This window comes from Neltuma alba, unplaced genomic scaffold (assembly GCF_004799145.2).
Source record: "Neltuma alba isolate B1F8T4 unplaced genomic scaffold, ASM479914v2 tig00007387_pilon, whole genome shotgun sequence".
In the NCBI taxonomy this organism is placed as follows: domain Eukaryota; kingdom Viridiplantae; phylum Streptophyta; class Magnoliopsida; order Fabales; family Fabaceae; genus Neltuma; species Neltuma alba.
In genome coordinates, this window is record NW_021634769.1 from 1 (window position 1) to 27,240 (window position 27,240).

The following is a 27,240-nucleotide window of genomic DNA, read 5'->3' on the forward strand; positions in this document are numbered from 1 at the left end:
CTTGCTGGGGGTCTGATAAAATTTTCCCTCATTTTTTTTACCTTTCTTCAAATAATTTCCATACGCCAAAAGAACTCTTAATAATAAAGACAATCATGGACACTAAATATAGAATGGTGGGAATACTAGATATATTCTTATAATTCTTTCTAATTTACTGTCGAGAAAGTTAATTGGTCTATTAGCTGCTGTTTGTCACATGAGAAATCCAAGTGTTGACAAACATATTTATGTATGTTGAAATAACAAACAATATGAGAAATCCAAAACTGGTGGTGTTGATTTCTAAATAGTTTAAGAATGGTGGATTTTTTTTTTTTTCCTTTTAATATATGTCCCTTTTAAGATAGGTTGCTAGATACTTGGAAAATTATTAGAAACGAGCATCAACTGCCGCTTTGATGTTACATGAACTTATGCCATTCGTATGTCTATGTAATAGTCCAGTCTGATGAACAGGAGTATCATGCATATGTCTATAATATTGGCATATTTGCGTATCATAGTGATGTAAATATTTCGGTTGAAGGTGTCTCTATTGTACTACCTCCGATCCTAAATTAAGAGCTAGATAACTAATTTGCGGATATTTAGAAATTAATTAAGTTAGTTATTTGTAATAAATGGTATTGTCTTTCTTAAAATATTCTTGTTAACCATGTCCATTAAAATAGAAACCTTTTAACATATACAATTACCATGAGAATTACTTTGGGAATAAATAAATAAATATGGGAGAAAAATGGATTGTGGTTTAACTAAATTGAATCTCTAACCAGTTTATATATTCAAGACTGGAGATAGTATTTTTTATTTGTTTGGTAGATATAGTATACTGTGTATACTTAAAAAGGGCTAGCCTCCTCCTAAGGAGGGGAAAAACCTGCTTGAAATTTCTGGAGAAAATGACATTTTATTATTCATAGTTCATTTAAAAAAAAAAAACAAAACAAAACAAAAAAAGTCCTCCGAGGGCCATTGAAATAAGTTGTTATTGGGGTTACCGAAAGGTACTAGTCATGATCCTTGAAGTTTATGACTTGGTCTTTTGAGGTTATAATGGTATTTTGAATTTGTTGCTATTTCTGAATGAAAACATTCCTGGAATGTTTGAAAGTCTACTTTATATGAGACGTTATCTTAACTTTTAAGATCCTTAATTGTTGATATTCATCAACTCAAATTTTCATTTGCTTGGTTATCATATTTTAGTGGAGATTAAACTTATTTTTTTAAAAAAAAATTTTCCCCTAATTTGCAGATGGTGATGGCAGTTTTTGCATATATTTATCATCAATCATTTGTTGTGCCGCAAAGTCTGTCAGTTGAAATGATTTTGGATCAGGTATTTTGCCATATTTTTATTATACCATGAGTTATAAATCAAATTTAATACTTGAATTAAAAGAAAATTAATTAATGCTGATGTTTGCTTCAGATATTGATGAACCTATCATTTGAAGAACAACGAGATCTTTATACAAGGCTGGGTCAGATGCTGAGTGGAGGCTTTCAGAGGCGGCGTTAGATTTCTACTTTGTGATTTCATCATCATTAATTAATTAATGAGGGATGATTAATAGAGATAATTTGTACATGCTTGTTCTAATTTCTTAGATAATATTGTTTGAAAAACCAAGAAGCTGCCTATCAGGATGTGTATAGTAGACCTTTACCACTAATGTTTAACTAAATTTCTGCTTTAGCACTTGAAAGGTGATTACGCTTTTTTCTTTTTGAAATAAAATTGTAACATTGGTCTTTTAAATTTATATGCTTTAGCTTGGTCCCTTAATTTTATGAATCTTTTTTTCAATTTGCCAACCCTAATATTTTTAGTCTCAAATATCAGCCAAAAGAATTTGAAGTTCTTATTGTAATTTGACAATTTTATCAAAAAATAATTAATTTAATTAATTTCTTTAATGTGTGTGAATGAGTTATCTAAATTTTAGATTTAGAGATGAAGGGAATATTAACTCCAGAGTAATTATATAGGATCAATATATTATCATGTCTCGTTGTAATATGATGTTTACGGAAATTGATGTCCCAAAATAGAGGGCAAAAAGAGGGTGAGATGAAGAGTCTAACGTCATAGAAATGGGATTATAAAAGCCAACCAGGAAATGGGGATTGGATTGATCCGGTCGAGTATGGACATTGTTAAAATAAAAAAGGTCAAGCTTGGACACAGGAATTTATAAAATAGATATAAAATTCCTCTTACATATTTATCTTATAAAACAGAAAATTACTTAAAATAAAAAAGTGTACTTACGATTAAAATAAGATGTATTTAATCAACATAAACTTAGCTGATGGGAATTATCAGCAAGTAGCGCGAGTTTGATTATCAATTTTTGCTTTATAGCTTGAGACAGATTAGTTTTGCTATTAATCTAAGATACTCTTAATAAGAGCATTAGTTGAGGTGATGTGAGAAATATGGACAAAAAAAGGGGTGATACGAAGTTAAAAATTTTACCCTGGTCTCAATTTTGTTTTAAAAGTGTGTGTGTGTGTGCATGATTTATTTGATGTGAATTCGTATTAATGAACTTTAAGCATTATAACTCCTGTGAAAATATAGAAAATATTTCTTAGGCCATAATACGAATAAATTTTTTTTTAAAAAAAATAGAACCAATACGACTTTTAAAGTTGTAAATTATATAACACTAAAAGTATGTTCTAAAAAATTTGGGAAAATTGGTTAAAAATTTCCATTTGACAAATTAACTGGGAGAATGGATCTTGCAATAAATGTAAATGTGAGCCCCTCAAATATCAATAAGTGTGATAGGAAAAAGATTATATTGCCCTGACTAATACTAATATATATGACAGATTCTCAATTGCATATGAGGGATCTTCACTTGTATATGATGGATTCTCAATTGCATATAGGGATCTTCACTTGTATATGATGGATTCTCAATTGCATATGACTAATTGCATATGATAGCTATTTATTTGCGTATGACTTATTGCATATAACGAACACTCATTTGCATATGACAGATTCCCTCCTTGTATATAGGTCCTTTTTGCATGTTAATGCTTAAGACAAATGCTAATTATTAAGGAACAAAAAACGAAGCAGGCACTAAACCAGTTAAAGTAGTGGTTCAAGTGGGTTAGATCGGGATCAAATGGGTCATATTAAAATAATATAATTTAATTAAAAATAACAAAATGTAATACTATTAATAATTACTAGTGACAAAATACAAGAAAATACAATAGTAGTTTGATTGTAATAATAACAAAGTACTACAACATTGAGAATTTTTATTTTTACAATTTCTCAATAACTAAAATTAGTAATCGTTGATACCAAAATCATCACTAAAATTAATTTAAATCTATAATGATTGAGATATGAGTAGCTAAATGAGGAAAATTAGGACCAATAGCAACATAATCATCCAAACCGGTTCATCACCGCTTTGATTAGTTTCATATTGATTCCATTTCTAGTCGATTCAGCATTCAAACCAGACCGGACCATTGGTTAATTCATCGGTTTTTCTGGTTCGGATTGGTTTCTTTTTTCCTTACTAATTATATATGATGAGTCCTCACTCGCATCTAATGGATGCTTACTTACATATGGGTTTTTATGTTGTTGCATATGGGATCTATGTCACAATATGCAAATCACTTGTTTTAATATGCAAATACCTTCGGTGCAAATTTCATGATGTTAGTTTGTAGATAGGAATTTGTTTGAATACTATACAGAGAATTTGTTTATGTAAATAGTAACATATATTGAATTAAAATTAGCAATATGTAAGTTTAAATCAATAATATGCAATTAGAATATGTGATATGCAACAAGATTTCATATGCAACAAGGTATCAATAATATGCAATTAGAATAAGCTATATGCAACTTTGGATTAACAATATGTAATTAGGATATGCAATATACAATAAGGTCTTATATGCAACTAAGCGTCCACACATGCAATTGGAATCACCAATATGTAACTTTTGGATTAATGATATGTAATTATGATTTGTGATATGCAATAAGATTCTATGTAACTAGGTATCCATAATAAGTAATTAGAATCAGCAATATGCAAATTTGGATCAACAATATTTAATTATGATCCATGATAAGCAATAAAATCTTATATACAACTAAGCATCCGCAATATGCAATTCGAATTTGGCATATGCAACCTTGGATAAAGGGACCTAAATATTTCAGGACCATTACCTAATTAATTTTTTAAACAGGGATTTATCCTCAGTTTTTCCCTAAATTTCCAAAACACTGTCTATTCTCAAACCAAATTTACAAAGCCAAGTAATTTTTCTTTGACATACTCTTGTAGATTCTGAAAGATATGTGAAGGTCTACTTATATTTAATTAATACGAGAGCATTTTATATACATTGTTTATTGTAAAAAAAAAACAGACAGGGAAAATTAATGTATAAGTATTTATAATTTTACCTTCCCTTAGATTTTTTTCTTGTTTATCGGGTTGTTATAATTTCCTAAAATTTTTTTGGAGCAGAAATCCTTAATTTTAAATACTGATTTTTATTCTCATAATTTGAATTTGTCTGGTAAACATTATTAGTAGCTAATGATGTGACTGTCATTCACCATGCATCTAGATTAACGTTATCATATGGATCTGAATAAAATAAACATCAACCATAATAATTATGTATAGATATAGGGAAGGATTGTGAATACAAAACTTTTCTATTCTTATGTTAGTAATAAATAAATTTAATTATTTCATTCTATTTTTAAAAATCCGTTTTTAGGATAACTCACACGGCGCTTCATCAGCATCCATACTAAGTTTTGATTTTTTTTTTTTGCTGAAAAAGCTTTGATTAACAATTATGAACTTAGTGTCTTATATCTGTAATTAAAGATCATAATCGAATCCTTTGTATCCTTTTAGTCCCACACACACATAATGCATTTTTGTAAGATGAATCGACGAACATGCTTCCAGCTCTTTTAATTATTAGTATATATTCCAATTTTCCATAAACCACTTTTAAAATTATCTCACATATTTAATTCCGTTATTAGTATGTATGCTTAAGACAATTTATCTATTTCATTAATAAATAAAGCAACACATTCAATAAATAAATAAAGCAACACATGACCTTCAAATCTTATGAGCCAGATTGAGCCTCGCGGACACACGCGCTGCATAGCATTGAATTGAGTCCCACATCGAGCAGAACAAAAACTGCACAGCGTCTGACAGGCTATAAATAATAAGCCGAGCGGCCATTCCAAGGCATACCTTTCTCGGCCTTTTGGCTAAGATCAAGTGTAGTATCTGTTCTTATCAGTTTAATATCTGATACGTGGGCCATTGGCCCACATGATATTAAATTAATTTTTTAGGGGAGAGTCCATTACGGTAGCTTGCTGCCGGGACTCTCGAGCGTCGCCCTTGCGTTGCACTACTGCATGGGCCTGGCGCACCCGTCCAAGCCCAGTATAAACATTAGGCCAGCTTGATCTCCTTTTTGCGAATTGGTGGCCCATTATTGCCCGCGATACTGAACCATTTTGTGAAATCCGAGGCCCACTTGGATGCAATTGGCCCTCTGTTTGCGTCCCATTGAAAAAAAAAAGTGCCTCCCAGCCTCGTGTGTCTGTCTTACACTATTTTAAAGGCCCGTTAAAAGGTTGTTTTAGGTTTTGCGTTTTGCGTTTTTTTGGCGCTTGTGAGTAATTTGCTTCAGCATAAATATAAGATAAAAAGATTAGATAAAGTGTGATGATTTTCTTCAAATACTTTTTTTTTTTCAATTATCTGTATTGGAGTAATTGATATAACTTGTACATCATACAAAAATCTAACTATAGGAGTAATTTGAGGGGAAAATAATAAGTACGGAGATATATACCAAGGTCAAAAAAAGTATGGAGATATACAAGATTAAAGTCTTATATTTAAATATTCAGATTTGGGAGGAGTGCTTTTTATTTTGTGATAATCGTGCATGTTTCAATTTGACTTAATTATTGGAAGTTTCTGTGATTAAAAATCAAGAAAAGATGAAGTTAAATCAAGCTGTACTAGTACTGAGCTTTGGAAGAATTTCCATGGAGGCTAACATCGAAGTGATTAACTGATTGTCAAACTTAATATTTAAGTATATATGAATCTTTTGATTAAATCTTTTTGAAAAACAGTTTATAAAATTAAAGGATGAAAGTAAAATCTTATGTAAAATTAAAGGATAAAATGTAAATTTGTATTTTTTTTTGTGATAATTTTCTTCAAACAATTTTAGTTTCTTTTTTTTTTTTCAAATACCGAATTGAGAAATTAATTTCGCTGATTTTAGCAGATCCAATTAGAATAATATTGAGTGCGCAAAAACTACAGAGAGAAGAAGGTAAGGATTTTGTATTTCGGAGAAATTAGTTCTCGTCCTCGTCGATGTCTCCATATGCTGATGATTAGTTGAGCGAAAAATTAAAATCGTGTTACTTTTCAAGAAAAGGAAAGGAGCCTGCAAGGTATCTAGCTATTAATAAAAAAATTTGAAGTACTTACTCTAATTTGACAAAAATTTTCAAATATTGATGGACAATTATTATAAAATTACTCGTAAACCTAAATAGATATAGACGTGAAAAACAAATTATATTACTCCTCCAGTCCTTAATACAAGACCCATTTAACTAATTTGATTAAATTAATGAAGTTAGGTAAATTAGTTAATTATAAGAAAAGTGACACATTTTTCTTAAAACACCATAATTATCTTTCTTAATACCCCTTTTCCTCTTCTACTTGATTATAGTTGAGGGAGTATCCATATGGGTAATTTAGAGAAAACTGATAAATACAAGAAATGAGTCTTATATTTAGGACCAAAACCAACTCAGGAATTGGGTCCTATATTAAGGACTGGAGGAGTATATAAAATTAAAATCATTTTTGTTACTGATAGTTGTGGAATCATTACAGCATTAATTAATCTATTACTCCTCCGGTCCTTATTATAAGACCCAATTTGACTTTTTATTTGGTCCTAATTATAAGACCCAATCCATTTTCTCTCATATATGCAAAGATAATCTTTCTAATAATGATAGTTTTAGCCAATATAATTAATTAGCAAGGATATTTTAGGAATAACAACACTTATTTATTATAAATAACTAACTTAACTTACTTCCTTAATCTCCTCAAATAAGTCAATTGGGTCTTATAATTAGGACCGGAGGAGTATTATTTATCACTAATCTCAAAAGCACTCAATATGAAGGCGCTCTTTGTTTTGATATTTTCAGTATTTTTTTTTCATAAAATGATCAATTCTCATTGATAATCAAGTCTAAAATTACAACACAGGCAAAAGGGATGGACAAGAAGAAACAAAAAGAGTATGATTATGTTAGTAGAAATTAAAATAGCGTATCCCATTAAAAAAAGACAACATATGAGCAATATCATGAAGATATTTTCAATAGTTGCACCATCTCAAAAACCCATTTTGTGCACACTCTTAATTTTTTTATATCGACTAATAATTTATTATATGCGCGCGCACATATATATAATTATAATTAATATGCAAACAATGATGAGTCTCTTGTTAACGATTTAAACAAGGCTAATATGAGTATATAGTATCAGAGCCGTTGAAATGATCAACAAGGTATGCTCACGATTTGCATCACATCTTTAATTTAAATTATTTGTGTGCACGTATGCATGTGTGCAAGGAAAGTGTATTGAGATTAAGTGTCCTGAAATATTTTTTCAGGTACATTTAACATTTTAAAGTATTTTGTGGTGTATTCAACACCTAAAAATATCTTTTAGGTATGTCCAATACTCTAAAGTTTTTTTTTCTTTTTTTGCCTTGGTGCTGTATACAACAAAAAATATTTTTGGATGCTGAACGCACCCTAAAAAAAATATTTTCAAGTGTTGAATGTATCAAAAAATACTTTATGGTGTTAGACGCAACTAAAAAAATATTTCAAGGTGTTGAATGCACTACAAAATACTTTAGGATATTGGATGTACTTAAAAAAATGTTTCAAAATGCTAGATATACCTTAACCCGTGTATTATTTGGTTGATTATAAAGGTTATTATATTAATTATATAAATATACTCTTCCGATTCTTAATGTAGAACCTCATTTGAAAATTGATGTTAGTCCTATATGTAATGCCTATTTCACATGTTCATTAATTTTTTTTCCCTTCAAGTTAACCCTATTGATATTCTCTCAACAATAATCAAGTAGGAGAGGAAAGGGGGGAATTAAGAAAGATGATTAAGATGTTTTAGAAAAAACATGTCATATTAACTAATTTAGTTAACATTCTTAATATACTCAAATTAATTAATTATATCTTACATTAAGGACTGGAAGAGTATATATTTAATTAGAGTCCTTACAATTCAACCAGATACCTTTTACAATAGCAACTACGCATTTGCATATAAAAATACATATGCATAGCTATCAGAGAATATCTCAAACAAGAGAGGACACGTATACTTAATTCAAAATATATATGTGTGCGTGTCATCTATACGTACATATACATATATATGTTTGTAGACAAGGAGGCTTCATTTATCCTGAACCTACAATACTGTAGGCCATATATGCACAATGTAAAACATTCATAGAAATTATCACTAACTAGAAATCAACAGCAAATCACATGCGCGCGCTCACTGTTTTTGTACATCAAGCAAATAGGGTCAGCTTAAAAGAGAATGATAATGGTTACTTCAACGCAGAGTAAAGAGAAATCATTGATGAAACTCATACGCGTCTAATGAAAAATAAAAGGGCATGAGGGTTTAGAAGCTATTTAGGTGACACTCATTGTCTGTTATTTATAAGTAACCGACAAGTATGACTCGATTTGATTGTTCGTTACAAACAACCGTTATATATAAGCTTCAATTATTTGATACTCTTCCGATCCTTAATATAGGACCCAATTGTTAAGTTGGTATTGGTCCTAAATATAAGACCTGTTTATCATATTTATCAATTTTATCTAACTTATCCCTATGGATACTCTCTCAACCATAATTAAGTAGAAGAGGGAGGGGGTATTAAGAAATAAGAAAGATGATTATGGTATTTTAGGAAAAATGTATCACTTTTCTTATAATTAACTAACTTACCTAATTTCTTTAATATAATCAAATTAGTTAACTGGGTCTTATATTAAGGACCGGAGGAGTAGTTCTTTTTGAAGACCATCAAATACCAATCTAAATTCATTTTTAATGTTAATCTTTCATTTTCCATTACATTTCCAACATATTCTATCATGTATTTACTATTCGGCCTCAATATTTCATGGCTAATTCCTCAAATCACTCAAAATTAACACTCAAACCATCAAAAGGGTTGAGTCTAACGAAAGAAACTAGTTTCTCACAACGTGATAAATCAAAATTTGAATCAATATTAGAAAAAATGTCCACATTAAGCATCTAAGTACCTTGAATATGATTGTTTCTAGTAGACCTGTGCTTAGAAGAGAAAAAACCAAAACCTAGAGCTTTACTGAAATCACCACCAACACATGAAAAAACCATCATTTTATCCATTACAACACCTAAAGAACCTCAACCAAACTATTTATACTCATTTAAATGATTAAATCAGTGAAATCTTCCTCAATCACAAACCCACCATAAACCGCACTAAACCTATAAGAAAATGGAGATCAGAGGCCCCAAAATTCTACGGTAGACTCAAGATTGTGAAACCCCAACAAAGCATTTCAAAATTATCACTTCCTCTCTATTTCCCTCTTCTCTTCTTTTAATTTTCATGTTTCTAATTTTATGCAGGTACTATACATGCACCGCAGTGGATTGTGCTGATGGTATGGAGAGAACCATTCTTTATTCATCCAATTTTGAGCCCAAATACACCCCTTACAATACCCTACTCCTAATTTCTTCTAAGCTTCTATAATGTTCATTCCTAATCCATTGAAATACTCCCAAACATTCCTTAATCATAGTTGTTTTTTTAATAAAAAGATCAAACATACATTGAACAATCCGATAAAAACATACAAGCCAACATTACTGCAAAAGCATTAGAAGAAGATAGGTACCTCACAGCTATAAAAGCTAATCATGTTTAAAGCTAATCAATGCTTGGAAAGAAAAATTTGGATGTTCGACAAAATGTGCAAGCGTAAGAGTCAAGACTCGTCAATGAACATAAGCAATACGAAGACGTGGGTTTAGTTTTCCCTTAACTGTGGGTTTGCCAGAAAAGCTTTGAACAATTAGCTAGAATAATGGTTAATTAATGTACCTATGATTGTTTAGTCACTATGCCTTTTTTTTTTTTTGGCCAAGCACATGGATCATTCTATTAAAGACAATCTTATTTAAAGTACTGTTGGGTACTAAATATGAACATATCTCTTAGCGAGAATTTAAATCTTAGTTTGCTATGTTGTAAGAACCTAGCCTTTTTTTCTAAATTCAACTCTCGATGATACTATGTATTGTATGTGATTTTGTTAAATTTACCGGGGACTGTTATCGTTGCTTTGTTTTTCCAATATTTAATCTAATATATAATCAAATAAATTTTTTTTCCTGAAGTATTTCTTGTCAGTGTTCTGACTCTACCTTGGTTTTCCTCGTTTGAACAATTTTTTTTCTTCCCACATTTTAACTGGGTTGCATGCTCTGTGCAGAGCCTATATGGGCTTTCACAGGAGGGAAGTGTCCAACCGTATTAAACAAAAGTCTCCAGTAGTCTTCCAGTTGGCAAAAAGAGTCTGCCCATAGTTCACCAAAAAAAAAAAAAAGAGTCTGCCCATAACTATAAGATTATAAATTCAAATCCTATTGTTAACGTGAGGATTTTATTAATGGAGGATCTCGTAAGTGGGATCCAACTTACTTAAATTTTTTTTTTAACAAAAAAGACTCCTTCATAAGCCCACAACTAAAAGTTCGTTTGGATCAACGATTGGAAAAGTAGCTTATTGTCAATTTGGCTTATAGCAAAGTAAAATTGGGTAAAAACTAAATTGGATAAGCTGAATTGTGTTTGGATTGGAGTTCAGAAAAGTTAGTTTACCAAAATGAGATTGATAAAGGGTTGTTTGGATTATGGTTGAGTAAAAGTAAATTTGATTGTAAAATGACCAAAATAGGTATGAGTTTTAATAAATAATAAAACATTATTAAAAAAATAATTTCACATAATATAATGAAATTAAAATAATTTAATATGAAGAAGTCAGATTTAATGAGTGAATTAAATTTTAAAACTTTAGAGAAACCATAAAAAATATTTTAAATATAAAGTAAAACATGAAAAAATAAAAGTATATTTCTATGAGCATATTTAAAAAATATATATATTTTTAACTTATTTATTCCTTTTAACTAATTTTAATTGACTTTTTGTTATCTATAAATTAGTTATTTGAGACTTATAATAAAAACCAAAGGAGGTAATAAATTTCTTAATTTTTTCTCTCTTCATGTTTCAAAAGTTATAAGTCATAAACTGTTAATTTTAACTTATAGCTTATTGTAGTTTTTTATACAAAAACCAGATTGCCCAATCAACTATCCAAACAATATCTAAATTTCTAATCAGGCTTCTATCCAATTTAGGGTGTGTTTGGATTAGCGGTGGACAAGTAACTTTTTTTTCAATCTGACTTTTCCAAAAGTCAGATTGAGTAAAAGTCAGATTGGGTAATGTGATTTATGTTTGGATTGGGTTTTAGAAAAAAGTCAGTTTGAGAAGCTGAAACTTGTTTGGATGATAAATGTAAAAGTAAGTTTGAATGTAAAATGACTTAAAAGGACATGAATTCTATTAAATAGCACATATCTAATATTAGATATTTAATTATTAAAAGTGAAGAAGTAAGGAAAATAAAAATTATTAAAAGTAAAAAAATTTAATTTAGTATTATAAAGAAATTATATATATAATGTGACTATTTGTCATAAATAAAGTAATGAAAATAAAATTATTAAAAATAAGGAAATTTAATTTATTGTTATAAAGAAATTATATATATAATGTGACTATTTTAAAAGAAGTATTGAAAATTTTTTTATTAAAAATAAAAAAATTAAGTTATTACTAGAAGGAAATTGAAAAATAATAAAAAACTTAATTAAATATATGTAATGGATAAATATGTAAATTAGAGGTCATACATACGTAGCATTTTAAAACTAAATACATCAAATAACTAATTGGATGCCATGCTCAATACAATTTGGTCTCTGATTGTGTCACGCACATGATTCATTTGTCTTGATCTAGGTAAATTTGAAGAGGATGTCTCACCAGCTTCATCATGACTGTCTTCGTCAATTGTACCTTCAGATTGAGCTTCTATGAAATCTCTATCAGTTTCAGAATTTCTTTGGAGGAAATTATGTATAGCCATTGTAGCACAAACTACTTGGACTTGAGTTTTATACTTGTAACTTGGCATCTTATCTAAGATGCGAAACTTATTCTTCCACACCCTGAAAGTCCTTTCTATAGTGCACCTCAAACTTGAATGGTAGTAATTGAAGACTTCGTTATAATTTTCAAATCCCGGTTGTTGCCTGAAGTCTGGAAGGTGATAGTGCTCACATCTGTACGGACCAAGATATCCTGGTGGAGTTGGATAGCCAGCATCGACCAAATAATACTTCCCTAATAAATCATGAAATTATGTTGACATTGTGAAATTAATGAAAATATCAAATGAATTTGACATAATTAAAATTGAAGCTACTGAAAATATACTTGGAGGTGGATGAGGGAAATCCAAGGCTGGAGTTGAGACAGCAGTGTTAAACACACGAGCATCATGTGCAGTACCTTCCCATCCCGCTAACACAAAAGTGAAGCACATGTCCCAATCACATACAGCCATGACATTCTATGTCGGATATCCCTTTCTCCCGATATATTTGTCTTGCTTCGAAAGACTCACCACACATCGTACATGAGTGCCATCAATTGCTCCTATTGCATCATTGAAATATGGCGAATATCGTTTATCGTTTTTTATTTTTGGGTGAGTTACAGAAAACGTAGGATCGAGTGGTTTGATGTATTCCCTGGAAAGACTAAGGCAAGCCTGTAATACTCTATGAAAATGCCTGCTTACAGTTTCTCCTGAATGTTGAAACCTTTCTTGAATCATCCTATTACATTGTCCATGACCAATCGTGTTCAAAAACATACCAACAATTTCTTCCACTCCCAGATACTTAGAATTTTTTAAACCATGTTCGACCAGTTTAGAGCATAATCGCATGAACATTTCTTTTTCCATTCGAAACATGTCATAACACCGAATTTCATGATCTCGCAAAATTTCTTGCACCCGTAAATTACCTGTTTGCTGACTAGTTCTTCGTGGCTCTTTGCACACATAAAGCATCACATATTGACTCACCAATACAGCTACCTCTTCATATTGTGTTATCTCTTCATCTAGAAGGGAAATCAATTGAGACTGTTCATCTTCCTCTGACTCCTCTTCAGACTGTTCATCTTCCTCCATCCACTCAAACGTAAATTGATTGTTCCAATTTGCCATAGATAATGTCACCTGTGAGTGTGGTTAAATTCAACTGTAAGAATTTTTTTAAACGACAAATAAATATTTTTAGGTATGTGCAAATAAATATTTCTTTCTGTTAAACATGCAAAGACATAAAAATTAGTCTAAAAACATTCATAAGCTGCAATTATCATTATAAATAACACATGTAACTTAAAAACATTCATAGTCAGTTAACAAGTTACATTGTAACAACCCCCGTAATTCATGGTAAATAATCATTTTCAAAACGATAATTGCTTTAAAAGGCTAGCCATGGTAGGAAGGACAAACCTAATCAAATAGAAATCTACCATAGTCAATAACAATTCAAATCTTTAACGAGGTAGTAGCTACTGTTCTAGAATAGTAAAGGTAGTTAATCAAATCAGAAAGGATCAACATTTGATTTTCCATGTATATATCAAATCCATCAGCAATACTCTGAAATCTCAACTACAATTAAGACCCATTGTAAATGGGCTAGGACATTGAAGTCCACCAAAATAACTACCACTACTGCCCATTATCAATTGCAATCAAAATAACGATCACATATAACCAAAAAGGGGTCCGCCCAATAGAACAAGTCTAGAATGCAGCAGAAAGGCTATGATAATGTTAACTAAAACAAAAAGGCCCTAAAGTTTGGCAATATACATCAGTCAAAAACATGTATATCAAAATAGAGGCTATATAGAGTGGAAAAGAAAACTCAAGCCTCGGACACCTTCCCCTTGGAACCAACACCTGAACCCTCGCCTGAAAAATGTTAAATAACCACGGGGTGAGTCAAATTGACCCAGTAACCACAATTCCAATTCAACAGGTATCCAGGGAGTGATTACAAGATAGCTAAGCGGGCAAAGTACAACTTCAAATAATATATAAGTTAAACATCTTTACAGAAAACAATATATAATAATTCAAAAAGTAACTTGCATGCATAGAACTTCATCAACCATCCTTATAACCTCCTTGTAACCTCTGACAGAACCCATGGGCTATTCACACATAACAGGATTCATCTCTTTTACAAGACTGCACCAAGCTCTCCAATAATGAGGTGTAACTCGGCCAAAAGTTACAGAGCTCATATCGGACCATGGGTTCCCTTTCCTTGGAATATGGAAAGGTGTCATGTCCCTTGGACTGACCCTTGACCCGGCCAAAGGAAGGGTGATACCGAGGGCCCTAAGAATGTTAATGCTAACCACTGGGTGCCAAGTGGCGGCTATACCACGTGGTATAATTAATCAGACCTCCCACAACTACATTTCAGCACAACCAACACAGCCCAATCCAACCATCCAATTCCACACAATTTCATATCCATAAAGTATTCTCAGATTCAATAATCAAATTTGTTCAACATCAACAAGATATTCATAAGATGAAATAATTCATGCCCACTTAACTAATAAATTTATCAAAATTTAAATCTTGATATAGATATATAAATTACTTTTCATACAGAAACCACCATAACACATATTGAGAATATTTATAATATCAACACATGCTTATAATCACATCAACAAGCATACAAGGTAAATTAGAAAGTGGTTACCTCAAGTTCTTGACACAAGAACTAAAAGTAGGAGGATTCAAGACCCAAGAGCCCAAACCAAGCTCACTCTACAATAATAAATTGATAAACATATATTAATATAAAAAAACTAATTAATATAGCATTAAAATAGTTTATTAACTAAATCCCCATAATTGGCTTATCTAAAAATTTATCCTTAGGAAAAATAATAATTCATCTATTCTTCCAAGTGACAATTCCTAATACTTCCCAACTCTATTTCTCTCATTCACATCATTAATAAGAATATTTCCTTTAAATCATCTAAAAACCTCCAAAAATGCTTACTTTAACTCTTAGAAAAATAACCATATATCAACTATGCCTTCAATCATTATTAAAATCCTATTCCCTTCTTCCATTAATCATTTCCCACTCATTAGAATCAATAACTTAGAGTATTTTCCTCAATTTCCTCCAAACACCCAACTTCCACTAATTAAAGTCTCTCCAAGAATCATCAATATTACTATTTCAACAACAATCCTCAAAGTTTAAGCATTGGATCCTCAATATAACCTCAAATGAACTCAACTAAGAGATAAATTTCGAAATTAATATCATCATTAATACAAATCACAATTTCCCAACCAATCCCTAACTCACATTGCCTCAAATCAACCATTAACTAAAAATCTAAGTCATAAGGCTTCTATTCTAACTCCATAAGCTCCATTAATATCATCAAAATAAATTAGAAGCCTCAAATCATTAAAAATCTATCAAACCCTAACACATCTTATTTTCTGCCAAAAACTTAAAAATAAATAGAAAAAGTAGGAAGAAAATAGCTTACCTAAATAATTTAGAGGAGACCAAAGAATCTCTCCTTGCTCACACCCTCAACCTCTCCCTCTCACTCTCTCTCGCGACGGGATGGCGGACCAGAGGAACACGAACGCGAAGCAGCAATGAGACGTTACAGGATGGGAGGCAGAAGAAGGGGAAATAATGATTCAAATATAATGGGTCACGTGACCCCTTTACCCAAATCCTTAGCTTGTTTTGTTTTTTTTGTTTTTTTTTAATAAAAGGTGGGTCACGGCCCACGGGGATTAACTCCCCTCCCCCAAAACAAACAGTGGGTGGCCGTGTGCCACCCACTGTTAATATATATATATATATATATTTATATATTATATTCATCTATATATATTTTAAATATATATTAATTATTATTTAACTATTATTTATTAATTAATAATCTACCCGTAATTAAGATTAGCTTCAATGATAATTAATTAATCTCATTTTAATAAACTAAAATCTAAATATATATATTTTTGGATGTTACATACATAATTTCATAGTTCCACAAACATTAACTTAAAAACATATAATAACAATTCTGGTCCGAGTTAGACAAAATAAAATCATAACATGCGTCCTAAAATATAGTTCAAGCAGGCGGGGGTTTCAGCCATGATGGTGGATTGTATGCCATATCCTGTAGCCATGCAACCAAGTATTCCGGCTGTCCTTTTAGTGAAACAACCATTTCCCGAACACTCTTGTGCAATAGAAGTCTTAAGCACTGGTTCCGGAAATCAGAGTCACTTGTAATTTCCTCAAGGCAGAGCACTTCGGCCGTAACCTCAGAAATTGATACCTCTTTTATTTTCTTAAGAGTTGCAGCTCTATCCTTAGATGCAGTAGCTATTTCACTAACTGAATCCGCTATTTGTCTTGAGGCTGGAAGTTTTTGCTTTGTTTGCCTGCTAGACCCTTCACCTCTCTTCCTCTTCCCATGGCTTCTTGAACCACTAGGTGCAGTATTTGCTGTTAAGTTTACGCCTGCCATCTCATCCGTAACTCCTACACTAGCACCTCCAAGATCTTCTTCACTATCCCCCGATCCTTCAAGGAGATCTATATCAACTCTATACACATTCTCTTCATCATCCTCTTGTGTCTGAGGTTGGGTTAAAGACGGTGCCAACATATCCTCTCCAGATGCTATCACACCCTTGAATATCGTGTTTAATTCATAAGCAAACTTTAACCCCTGGTACCTAAACTTTTCATATTGGGGATTCTCCTGCAAGAATACAATCAACAAAAATAAAAAGCCTATAACAAGTAATAACACAGTTTATAACTCAAGATCAACAATTATATACCAGTTTTTTCTTCTCCCACCACTCATTTGTTGCCACCACTGTATTGTTTATAGGGTCCCAACCTACACCAATCTCTTTGTTTAAATCAACCCATGTCCTCCAATCCTTCCTCAAGCTATCGAGCCTATTTTTCAATTGCTTCTTCTCATATGATTTTCCTGTTTTTGCATTGAATGCAGAGTAAATGTTGTTCCACCCAGTCTTTGAAAATGATGTTCCTTGACGATTTTTCCGGTAGATTTGCTCCATGCATTCTTTAAGTAACACCTCTGTAGTGCTTGTATCCCATGTTGCCTTACTTTTTTCTTTGTTCATAGTTCTATTAAAAAATGTCAATCAAGAATGCAAAAGGGAGTTACAATGAACCAGAACACTTTTCTTCCAACAATGCAGAAATATTATGTTTATTTTGTAAATAAATATGACAGGAAATATCTAATATATATATAATATGTATAAATTATAATATCACAATCATATATATTTAGGTTTGTAAAACATACTTATCAACAATAACCATTATTGATGAATATATACGTCACTTTTTACAAACACCGAGCTTCAGATTTTCAAACTAAAAAACATATACTTTTCGGAGCTTGTGGCAAATAATTAACAGCAAAGGGGTAGTCAGTTTGCCAGAACCACAAATCATAAAATAGAAACATAGAACTACAAATAAATAGAAACACAAATCTTCAAATTTTCAAACTAAAATGCGCCTACGAGTCTGACATTGTCACAAATAATTAACAGGAAACACAGATTAAACACAGCCAAAAAACCACATTAATCGATACGTTCAAGTCAGTTCTTCCTACTACACTACTACCAAGTTCGACAGCCAGGCCACACTGATTGAAAGAACATCAGATTAATAGCAAGAATATCATATTAACACTCCTATAACAGCCATGCATCCGCCGGCAGCCAAGAACAATCGAAGACAACCAGATCTGGGACCAAAATCGCGTATCTCTTACCAGGCGTACAAAGGAGACTCTGAGCAGTGTGGATCTGGAGCAGATGCGATCCGGCGGCGGTGAAAACGGACGGCGACGCTTGCAACCGAACAGAGGAAGAAGATCAACGGCGACGGTATTTGACGGATCTGAACGAACGACCAAGGTCTAGCCACTCCCACACAACAACCGCAACTGATGAGACGGCGGGACATGGCGGGACACGGCGACGCTTGCAACCGAACAGAGGAAGAAGATGAACGGCGACGGTATTTGAAGGATCTGAACAAACGACCAAGGTCTAGCCACTCCCACACAACAACCGCAACTGATGAGACGGCGGGACACGGCGGAGACACGGCGGGAGACGGCGACGCTGGAACAACTGAACGAACAGAGGAAAGAACTGATGAGACGTTGGAAGAACTGAACGACCGACCACACAAGAACCCGAACTGTTGAGACGGCGGGAGACGGCGGGAGCACGGCGGGAGACGACGGGCGCACGGCGAGTATATGGCAGCAGACGTCGGGAGGAGTTTTTTTTAAGCTTCAGAGCGTCTTGTGGCTGAGTGCGTGTGTGTGTCTTTTTTTTTTGTCTTTGAGCTGAGTGAGGTCAGAGAAAATACATGCAAAGAGGGTTAGTTAGGTAAAACAATTAAACACACTCCAACGGTTTCATCACCCCAGCTGCATGTCCGAAAAAAAAGCTCAAAGTATGAGCTTCTCTCAGAAGCCCATTTAAGTCTCAAAAGTCAGATAGGGCAATCGGGGATCCAAACACTCAAAAATGTCAGCCACCCCACAAGTCCGTTTGGGACGCACGTTTGGGCCCCCAAACGTGATCCCAAACGGGCCCTTAAGCTACTTTTCACTTGAGCCCAACCAAACAGGCACTAAATGTTGATCCAGCGGCTCATTTTTTGAACAGGAAAAAAAAAAATCCGACAACGGGAAAAGCCCTGCCCCTGCGTCACGGATTTGAACCGCGAGAGAACCACGGTTCCCTCTATCTTTGTGAAAATGGAGGGAAAGTAAAGAGGCAAAATTCCGAGCAGCAGAGTAATGGTGATACGCCGACTTCGGCTGGACTGTTCTGAGGACGACGAAGACAACGCCGAATTAGCGCCGTCGCCGTCGCCACCTCATCTAGAAACAGAAGCTGATTTACCTCCCCAGCAACAGACTGCCAATGATTTATCTCGGAGCGGTAATGCTGAGCCTTTTGAAATTTCTGACGACGATTTCATCGACGTCTCTGATAGTCCCTTGCCGACGTCTCCTCATCAGCATCAGAATCCCGGGCCTCAGGAGATTCCACCATCTTCCCGTTCAAACTCCGGTGAGGATTCTGGTTGTCCCATTAGCGATTCTCTTCGACGCCTTGGGTTGAACCTGAAAAGAGAATGGCTCGATGCTTGTATTCGTGAACTAGAGAGCTCTGTTCGGGGCTTTTCTGGGTTTGATGTTACTGCAAAGGCGAAGTTGTGTTTTGAGCAATTCCTATTTTCTGATATGAACTACTGTGGGAGCGGCATGCTTCCTGCAAATGTGGATTCCATACATCTGGTTGATCTCCCTGGTCCGTATGTATTACAGGTCCGGCTTTCTCGTCACGGGCATCCTTTTCTATTGTTAATTTCTTTGTAACAAAGCAGCACCAATTGCTTACTGATTATCGACATCCAAATCATTGCCATTTTGCATCGAACTTAGGAAAAAAACTATGCTATCGTTCGTTTCAAATCATTTTCACCCACTTATTATTTCTTAATTGATATTGTCGCCGTATATACTATTTATCAGGGTATAGTTTCAAGTAAGAAGTAACTGTAAGTTTGATGATGGGGAAAATGCTTAGAAGCTATAATGACTGCCTGGATAATTTGACTTAGTTTTGATTTCTTAATCTTACATAGGAGAGCGCCCTTTCTCAAAAGTTAAAACTTTTGCCGCATTGCGGGTGGAATTGATCCAAATTATAATTTTCAGTAATGCACAGTGGTTTGAGGATTTTTGTTTAGGCTGTTGCTAAAGCAGTCACTAATGACATTTTCTATTTTCTGATCATATCTAACAAACTCAGATGTGGAAACAGTAAATTCGCGTGCTCATGCATTTGGCAGGTTGATGAAATAATTAACATTAGCTGTCCGCTTCGAGGAAGATATCAACAAGCACCCCCTGGACTTAAAAGGTGCTTGAAGTTATCTATGACTGATGGTATTCAGAGGGTTTTTGGAATGGAATACAGACCCATTCAAGCTCTTGAAGTCTGTGCTCCTGCTGGTTTGAAGGTTGGTGAGCACGTGCTTCCTCAATTAGCATGTTTTATCCTGTGTGAATTTAATTACAATAATAAATTAAGTATATAATTATTTTTTGTATGTATTAGTCTTATTGAATCTGATTTTTTTTTTTGGTTTATTTTAATATGGTATTGGCTAGTTTAAATTAGCTGCGGTCCATTCTTAGTTCTCTCACTTTTGTGCCTTTCCCATTACTTTATCAGTTCCTATGTCATTTATAAAACGCGGAAAACTTAATTGCATCTCTTTCCTTGCTAGCAAGGGTGACACTGAGGGATCTTTACTATACTCATAGGTTGCCATCTGTAATGTACACGTACGCCATGGACTTCTAATGCTGGTCCCTGAAACCATAGAAATCTTGGGGGGATTGGTCGAGCAGCTGGATGCAGCACGAAAGCGTCTTGTTGATGAATTGAATAAGCCTCCTAGGGGAAAAAGGTAGAATTTGTTATATCAGATGATTTAGACAAGGGCATGTAACGTAAAGTTATATTATAAAAACGAATGCTTCCCTAGTGCAAACTGGAAGTTTTCATGTTATTTCTTCATTCTTGCATAATTCCATGTTTAGTGTGTGACTATTGCTGGACAATTTTAATATATGAATTTATTTCACATGTAGACTCATCTAAAAACTTGCAGATCCATTACTGTAGCATCCTTTACTTTCATCTATCTTGATGTTAGTAATTGTTGTTGATAGGTCTGATGGCCATAATTATTGTGGAATTTAAAGGGTTTTTTCGAACCTAAATTTGCTGATTGATTAAACTATCTCTGTGATCCTGAGATGCAGAACTAAGAATGGAGTGCTTCCTCCCTTAGCAGCTAGAGCAACTCTTGCTGCATGGCCTTCAAGGGGAGCTGATGATATCACGCGCATTAATTCTACCATGCACACTACTCCTTCTATTCAGATAAATAATCAGCGTATGTTGTAGTCTTACTAACAGCTGAGCTTTTTTGTTTGTATCATTGGAATTGTTTGTCATCTGATACATTTTCCATGCCTGTGAAACTACAGATGCTAGCCTGAGAGTGTCTAGTGCTGCCAACAGATTAACAGCCGAAGATACTCCAGCCAGTAGTGCTCAAAATGCTGCTTCCAATTTAATACCTGACATGGTTTCAACTGTGGAAGCCACGCATGTGGACGACACACGTGCAGATTCTATGGCTACTCAACTTTCTGCTACCATTGCTATGACAAAGGAAATGAACATAAATACTGTTAATATAACTGGGGCAAATGCTGCAGGCAACTTATCTTCCCATGCAGTTTCAAGTGCCGTGGAGGAACACAATAATGATACCATTCATATAAAACAACAGAATTCTGTGGCTACTCTGTGCTCTCCTATTGCCCAAAATGCTATGGAGGGAAAGACGGATAGAAGTCCCATAATCATAGAGAGAGCTCTTGACGGGTCCTCCTCCAGGGTTTCAAATATTAATGATGTTGATATGGTTGAGACAACTGATCACCCGATGATGCTGTCTGGAGATCAGGAAATTCCTTTCACATACTTAGCTAGTTTGTCAACCAAGTGGGTGACGATGAAGGATAAAGCTCCTTCTATTCAGGGAAAAATTAAGGTATAAAGTTCTTTCTTGGATGAATTTTCTGTAGAGCAAGTTTCTTAATATATGAATGTCATCCAATATTTTACTGTATTTTATTTATAATGCATTTTTTTTGGTAGTGCTTCTTGACTGGTGTGAAGGGATTCCAATATAAGCGAAGGAAAACATATGAGCTTCAGGCATACGTTGATGATGGTAGCCTTATTTCTGAGATCCTTATAGATCATAATGTGAGTCTGCTCAAATATTGGATCTTTTATGATATTGGCATTGTCTTTGTCATGGTAATAATTTGATCGTTTATTTTTGTTTTTAGATTGTTCAGAAAGGGATTGGCTATTCTCCAGAGGAGGTCACTGTTGCCCTTTCTTCTGAAGACAAAAAAATAGTCCAAGACATGAAGGAGACTATGCGTACATTCCAATATTTTTTAGCAAACTTCGAGGTGATCTGACATATTTCATCTGAAAATTTGCTCGGTCATTCTTTCCCAGACCGTTTTATGACTTTATTCATTGTCTCCTTGTATTTTGTCGTAGGGAATAATGCTTGTGGAGTTAAATGCAAAGTCTTCTCTTCCAATTGCCATAGAGATGAGCCAAGGCTGTCCACCATGCGATGCGTGGTTACTTTTAAGAAGGCTGAGGTTCCTATTCCCTGCGCGAGCTCAAAGAAATTGTTCCTCAGATCCCATTCAATTATCCCCTTGATCATATCTTTATGGTGATGGCCTCAGAACTTGATCTGGAATAGTCGGTCTCAGAAATTCATCACTACCAGCACACAATGTTCTTGCCTTGATGTAAGATGAAACTGTGTAGTGATCACTATGCTTTTACCAAAACTAACCTATAATTGTGAAGAGGACATTATTGTGTACAGATGGTGACCATCTAACGCTCTGTGGGTGAGGACCAGGGGTTGACCATATACTTTTTCATCATAATCCTTTTTTTATTTTTGGTTGTGCTTTGGTAGGACTACAAGAGGGATTCAATTCTGAAGCATGCGATGCCAAGTCTCGTCAAATAGTTCATGAACATATACAGCGTCGGTAAATGTAAATGATTTAATCAATTTTTTTTTTTGAAGTGAAAATGATTTTATCAATTTATTATACTGTACATACATGTATCAGTGATTTTTAGCTTCGCAGCATTTTAACTAATTACATAAGGTTTTTCAATTCTTGCAGTCTCTCCTTGTTAATGTCATCACCCCATTAAACTTGAATATCCACGAGTGCAATATTATGCGGTCACCTCAGAAAAGGTCTTAGCTTTGGCATTTTATAGACCAGTTTCCCTTTCTGATTAATCTTCTTTAATCAGACCAGTTTTCCATTCTGAATGCTCATCGACATGATTGGAAATTGTAGTTTTGCATGTTCTAGCAGGGCTCGAGCTTTGTTTCTCCTACTGACTTGGGGTACGATATTTTTTTCAAACCACATAATTGAAGGAGCTTCTTGCCCGGAAAAAGCTTCTTGTTAAAGTACCAGCTTTGATCTTTAATATAAGAGATATGAGAGTTAGTAGAATGTTAAATTTGATCTTTAACTTCTTGATCGCATATACCAAAGGCTCAAATGATTTAAGAGGGTATTTTAAAAAAATCGATGTATATTTTTGACAAATAACCAAAATTATTTTCTTTAATCTATCTAATTTGGTTAACTAAATCTTATATTAAAGATTAGAGGTAGTATCTAAATCTGAAGGTTGAGATTAGCTTCCACCTTTTCCAACAACTCCAATATTTCAGGACTAAAAGCGTTCCAATAAAATCTGGTTCTAAGTTGCGACCACTGTGGGTGGGTGGCATTTATTTTTTACTCCCTTCATGACCGGAACCTTGAGATTTTTTTTTTCCAGGAAAAAAATGAAAGAAAGATAGGAGTCATTAGGCAATTAAAAAAAAAATAAAAAAATGAAATCTAAATTTAAAGAAAGTAGTTGTTGGCTACGGATCTGGTTTCTCCCTGTCTCTCTAGTGGTCGAAAAGCCATTTTGGCTGACTTTAGTAACCCGAAAGTTTGTGGTGCTCAATACCAAAAACATCGTGCATAAGTTTGTAACAAGATTTAAGGTTGCTTTAGATATTCGTGTTTTATTAATTGTAAATACAGCTATGAATCAGTGAATGTTTGAATGCTTCATGTGAAATAAATAGGGAACTAGTGAAAAAATGGAGCTTGGGTACGAGGACAAAGTTATGATCAGACTTAAAAAAATAGATGGAAACTCGCATTAGACGTTTATAATCCAAAATTTGTTCTTTACAATTTTCAACTTGCAAATTGCAAAATTCGTTTGTCAGTGCTTTTTTCACCCTTTTGTTCGGTTATATGTTTAGAGATGACGTGAAGATGTACAATATGGTTGCATCAAAACTTCGATATTTGGTTTCTGGTCAAGTTAAGCCCATGGTTCATTTTCGTAACTAAGCAGAAGACAAACATGTTTTCTTAACTTGTTCTAAACATATTAATACTGATCTGATTCTAAATCTAAAAATTAAATAAATAATTTACAGATATTAATAAAATTAATTATTATAATAAATGTATATTACTTTTTTTTGAATACCCTTTGTGATTATTACCCCAATTATTAAAAATATCATTTAATACATGCAATGGACAAAAATAATATGAAAAATTTTCTAGAAATTTACTACACAATGAATTGAGATTTTATATTTAAAACTAAACAAATCCTTTAATTAGCTCTTACAGAAGATAGTTAGTTTGCCATTTACAATGGTTCTCGAGGCTCGGGAAGATTTAGGAGCTACTAGGTAATTCAATTGTAAATACATATTCACCACAGGGCACAAGAAAAAGAACAAAATGAGCCACATATTTACCAAAAGTCCTTACAAGAGCAAGAACCCTCTTCAAAATCATGGAAACGATTTCTATCCCTTACAATGATTTTCCTTTGATACACTTTTGCAATAAACTTAATGGTAAAATGACAATCCTCACACACTCGCAGGTTCTTAAAAATTCGAATGGTTGTTCCAGGAGCCGTTGTAAGAATCCCAAAAGCGATTGCTAACTTCTCACTATGACTAGCTAATAAATTCTGTTTCTCTTGTTCCTCAAGATATTGTGTGCTCGATGCTGTTAGAGGCTCATATCCAGCAGATTGAAGTCTATGAAGAATTTCGTCTAACATTTCATAAATCTGGAAGGATTTGGGATGTGATTTATCTCCAGAGACAAATTCATGTACTGCATTATCAACTTCAATTGAGCTAGTTCCTGGGATTTTCTGTACATTTGCATTTTTCATCATCTTTCTCAGATTCGTTACCTTGTCCCATTTCATTGCTTGAGAATATATATTTGACAAAAGGACATAATTCCCATCTACATGAGGCTCTAATTCCAGAAGATTTGCTGTGGCTTCCTCTGCTAATTCAACGTTCTTGTGGATTTTACAGGCTCCAAGAAATGCCCTCCAAACTATGGCATCTGGTGACAAAGGCATAGTCTTAATGATTTCCATCGCCTCTTGAAGTCGCCCAGCCCGGCCTAAAATGTCAACCATACAACCATAGTGTTCAATCTTAGGATCAATTCTGTAAACACTAGTCATTGATTTGAAGTACATCCATCCTGTCTCAACCAAGCCAATATGACTACATGCACTTAATACACCAATGAAGGTAACATCATTTGGTTCAATCTCTTCAGCAAGCATCTTGGTGAAATATTCTAAAGCAAGATGGCCAAGCCCATGATTTGAAAAACCCATGATCATGACACTCCAAGTAAAGATATCCTTTTCTTTCAATCCCTCAAATATTCTCACTGAACTATCTATGTCCCCACATTTTGCATACATGTCTAAAAGAGAGGTCCCCAGTTTCATGTCTATTCCAATTCGGTTTCTCTCAATGTACTCGTGAATCATCTTGCCCATTCCTAAGGCACCAACATTTCCGCACGCATTCAACACACTGATTAGGGTGATCTTATCCGGCGCCACATTAGCAAGTTGCATATCATGAAAAAGCTTCAAAGCCTGGTTAGATTGCTGTCTTTGTTCGCTAGATGCAATGTCAAACAGTTTTTCAGATGCCCAAGCATCTCCAAGTGAGGCACACCCATGAATAATGGTGTTCCATGAAACCAAATCTCTTCGGGGCATTCTGTCGAACAGTTCATGTGCTTTTTGAATCTCCCCAAGTTTAACATACTCTGACAAAAGAACATTATAAGAAACTAAATCTGGTTCTTCCATAAAATCCAATATCTTAGCTGCACACTCTGTGAAACCACATTTAGCATACATTTCAATAAGCGCAGTTTGGACATACAAATCATGACAAAACCCAAGTTTCACCCCATGGGAATGAATCATTACGCCATTATCACAATCCATAAGCCTCCCACATGCTTGAAGAACCAGCGAGAGGCTGAAACTATCAAGCGAAAGGTCGTCGTGGAAGCGCATTTGGAAGTAAAGGGCGAGAGATTCTGCAGGCTTTTGAGCATTCAAGTAAGCACGCATCATGGTGTTCCAAATGAATGTGTCGGGAAGGGAAAAAGAATCGAATATGGAACGAGCATAATATAAATCAGCATCGTGGGGCAAAGAAAGGGAAATGACTGCATTTAAGAACTTGGACTTGAGGAAGTTGTTATGGCAAAAGAAACAAGTTTTGATGAAAAGGGCGTGAAGTTGAAGCAAGTTTGAGAGATTGATGTTCTGAAGAAGAGCCCCGACTCTCTGTTCAATGGCCTTTTTAGGGTGGCGCTGCAGAAGAAACTTAACGCTTAATGACATTCTCCGCAAGGTAGAAGGAGAGAGAAAGTTTACGTCCGTCAAACTACGGAATTTGAGGGGAAAGTGGAGGATTGAGCAGAGCATTTTTAAATAAACTAGTTTGGTGTCCGCGCGTTGCCGGGGTATATTTGAGACAAATAAAGTGAGGTATTTTTGGAACATCTTTTATTCACTATAAAATTATAATAGAAATATTTACGGATAATATTTTAGTTAAGCAGAACAATACATTAAGAACAGATTATGTGTATAAACTATAGAGG

At 33.9% G+C, this 27,240-nt stretch overlaps 2 protein-coding genes, 1 long non-coding RNA gene and 1 other non-coding gene across 6 annotated transcripts; 3 read left to right on the forward strand and 1 right to left on the reverse strand.

The window, feature by feature from the left end:
- Nucleotides 1-1,258: 1,258 nt before the first annotated feature.
- On the forward strand, nucleotides 1,259-1,768 carry LOC114752444 (uncharacterized). Its single transcript, XR_003740842.1, has 2 exons — nucleotides 1,259-1,345; nucleotides 1,439-1,768. It is a non-coding gene; the product is annotated as an uncharacterized LOC114752444 (long non-coding RNA).
- Nucleotides 1,769-5,293: 3,525 nt separating this feature from the next.
- LOC114752453 (U2 spliceosomal RNA) lies at nucleotides 5,294-5,487 on the forward strand. The gene has a single exon (XR_003740846.1). It is a non-coding gene; the product is annotated as a U2 spliceosomal RNA (small nuclear RNA).
- A 13,825-nt stretch (nucleotides 5,488-19,312) lies between these two features.
- Nucleotides 19,313-23,323, forward strand: LOC114752452 (recQ-mediated genome instability protein 1-like). 3 transcript variants are annotated; one of them, XR_003740844.1, is made up of 9 exons: nucleotides 19,313-19,881; nucleotides 20,409-20,579; nucleotides 20,887-21,032; nucleotides 21,391-21,524; nucleotides 21,619-22,190; nucleotides 22,298-22,408; nucleotides 22,495-22,623; nucleotides 22,718-23,085; nucleotides 23,157-23,323. XR_003740844.1 is itself a non-coding variant. In XM_028941191.1 (8 exons), the coding sequence occupies exons 1-8, from the start codon at nucleotides 19,348-19,350 to the stop codon at nucleotides 22,886-22,888; spliced, it is 1,968 nt and encodes a 655-aa protein (XP_028797024.1). In that variant the 5' UTR covers nucleotides 19,313-19,347; the 3' UTR covers nucleotides 22,889-23,323. The 3 variants fall into 3 exon arrangements, 1 of the variants encoding a protein (XP_028797024.1); XR_003740845.1 differs by having other exon boundaries at nucleotides 22,718-22,980; XM_028941191.1 differs by having other exon boundaries at nucleotides 22,718-23,323.
- A 1,719-nt stretch (nucleotides 23,324-25,042) lies between these two features.
- On the reverse strand, nucleotides 25,043-26,977 carry LOC114752450 (pentatricopeptide repeat-containing protein At5g66520-like). Its single transcript, XM_028941190.1, has one exon. It carries the CDS (start codon nucleotides 26,975-26,977, stop codon nucleotides 25,043-25,045), a length of 1,935 nt encoding a protein of 644 aa, XP_028797023.1.
- Nucleotides 26,978-27,240: the final 263 nt, after the last annotated feature.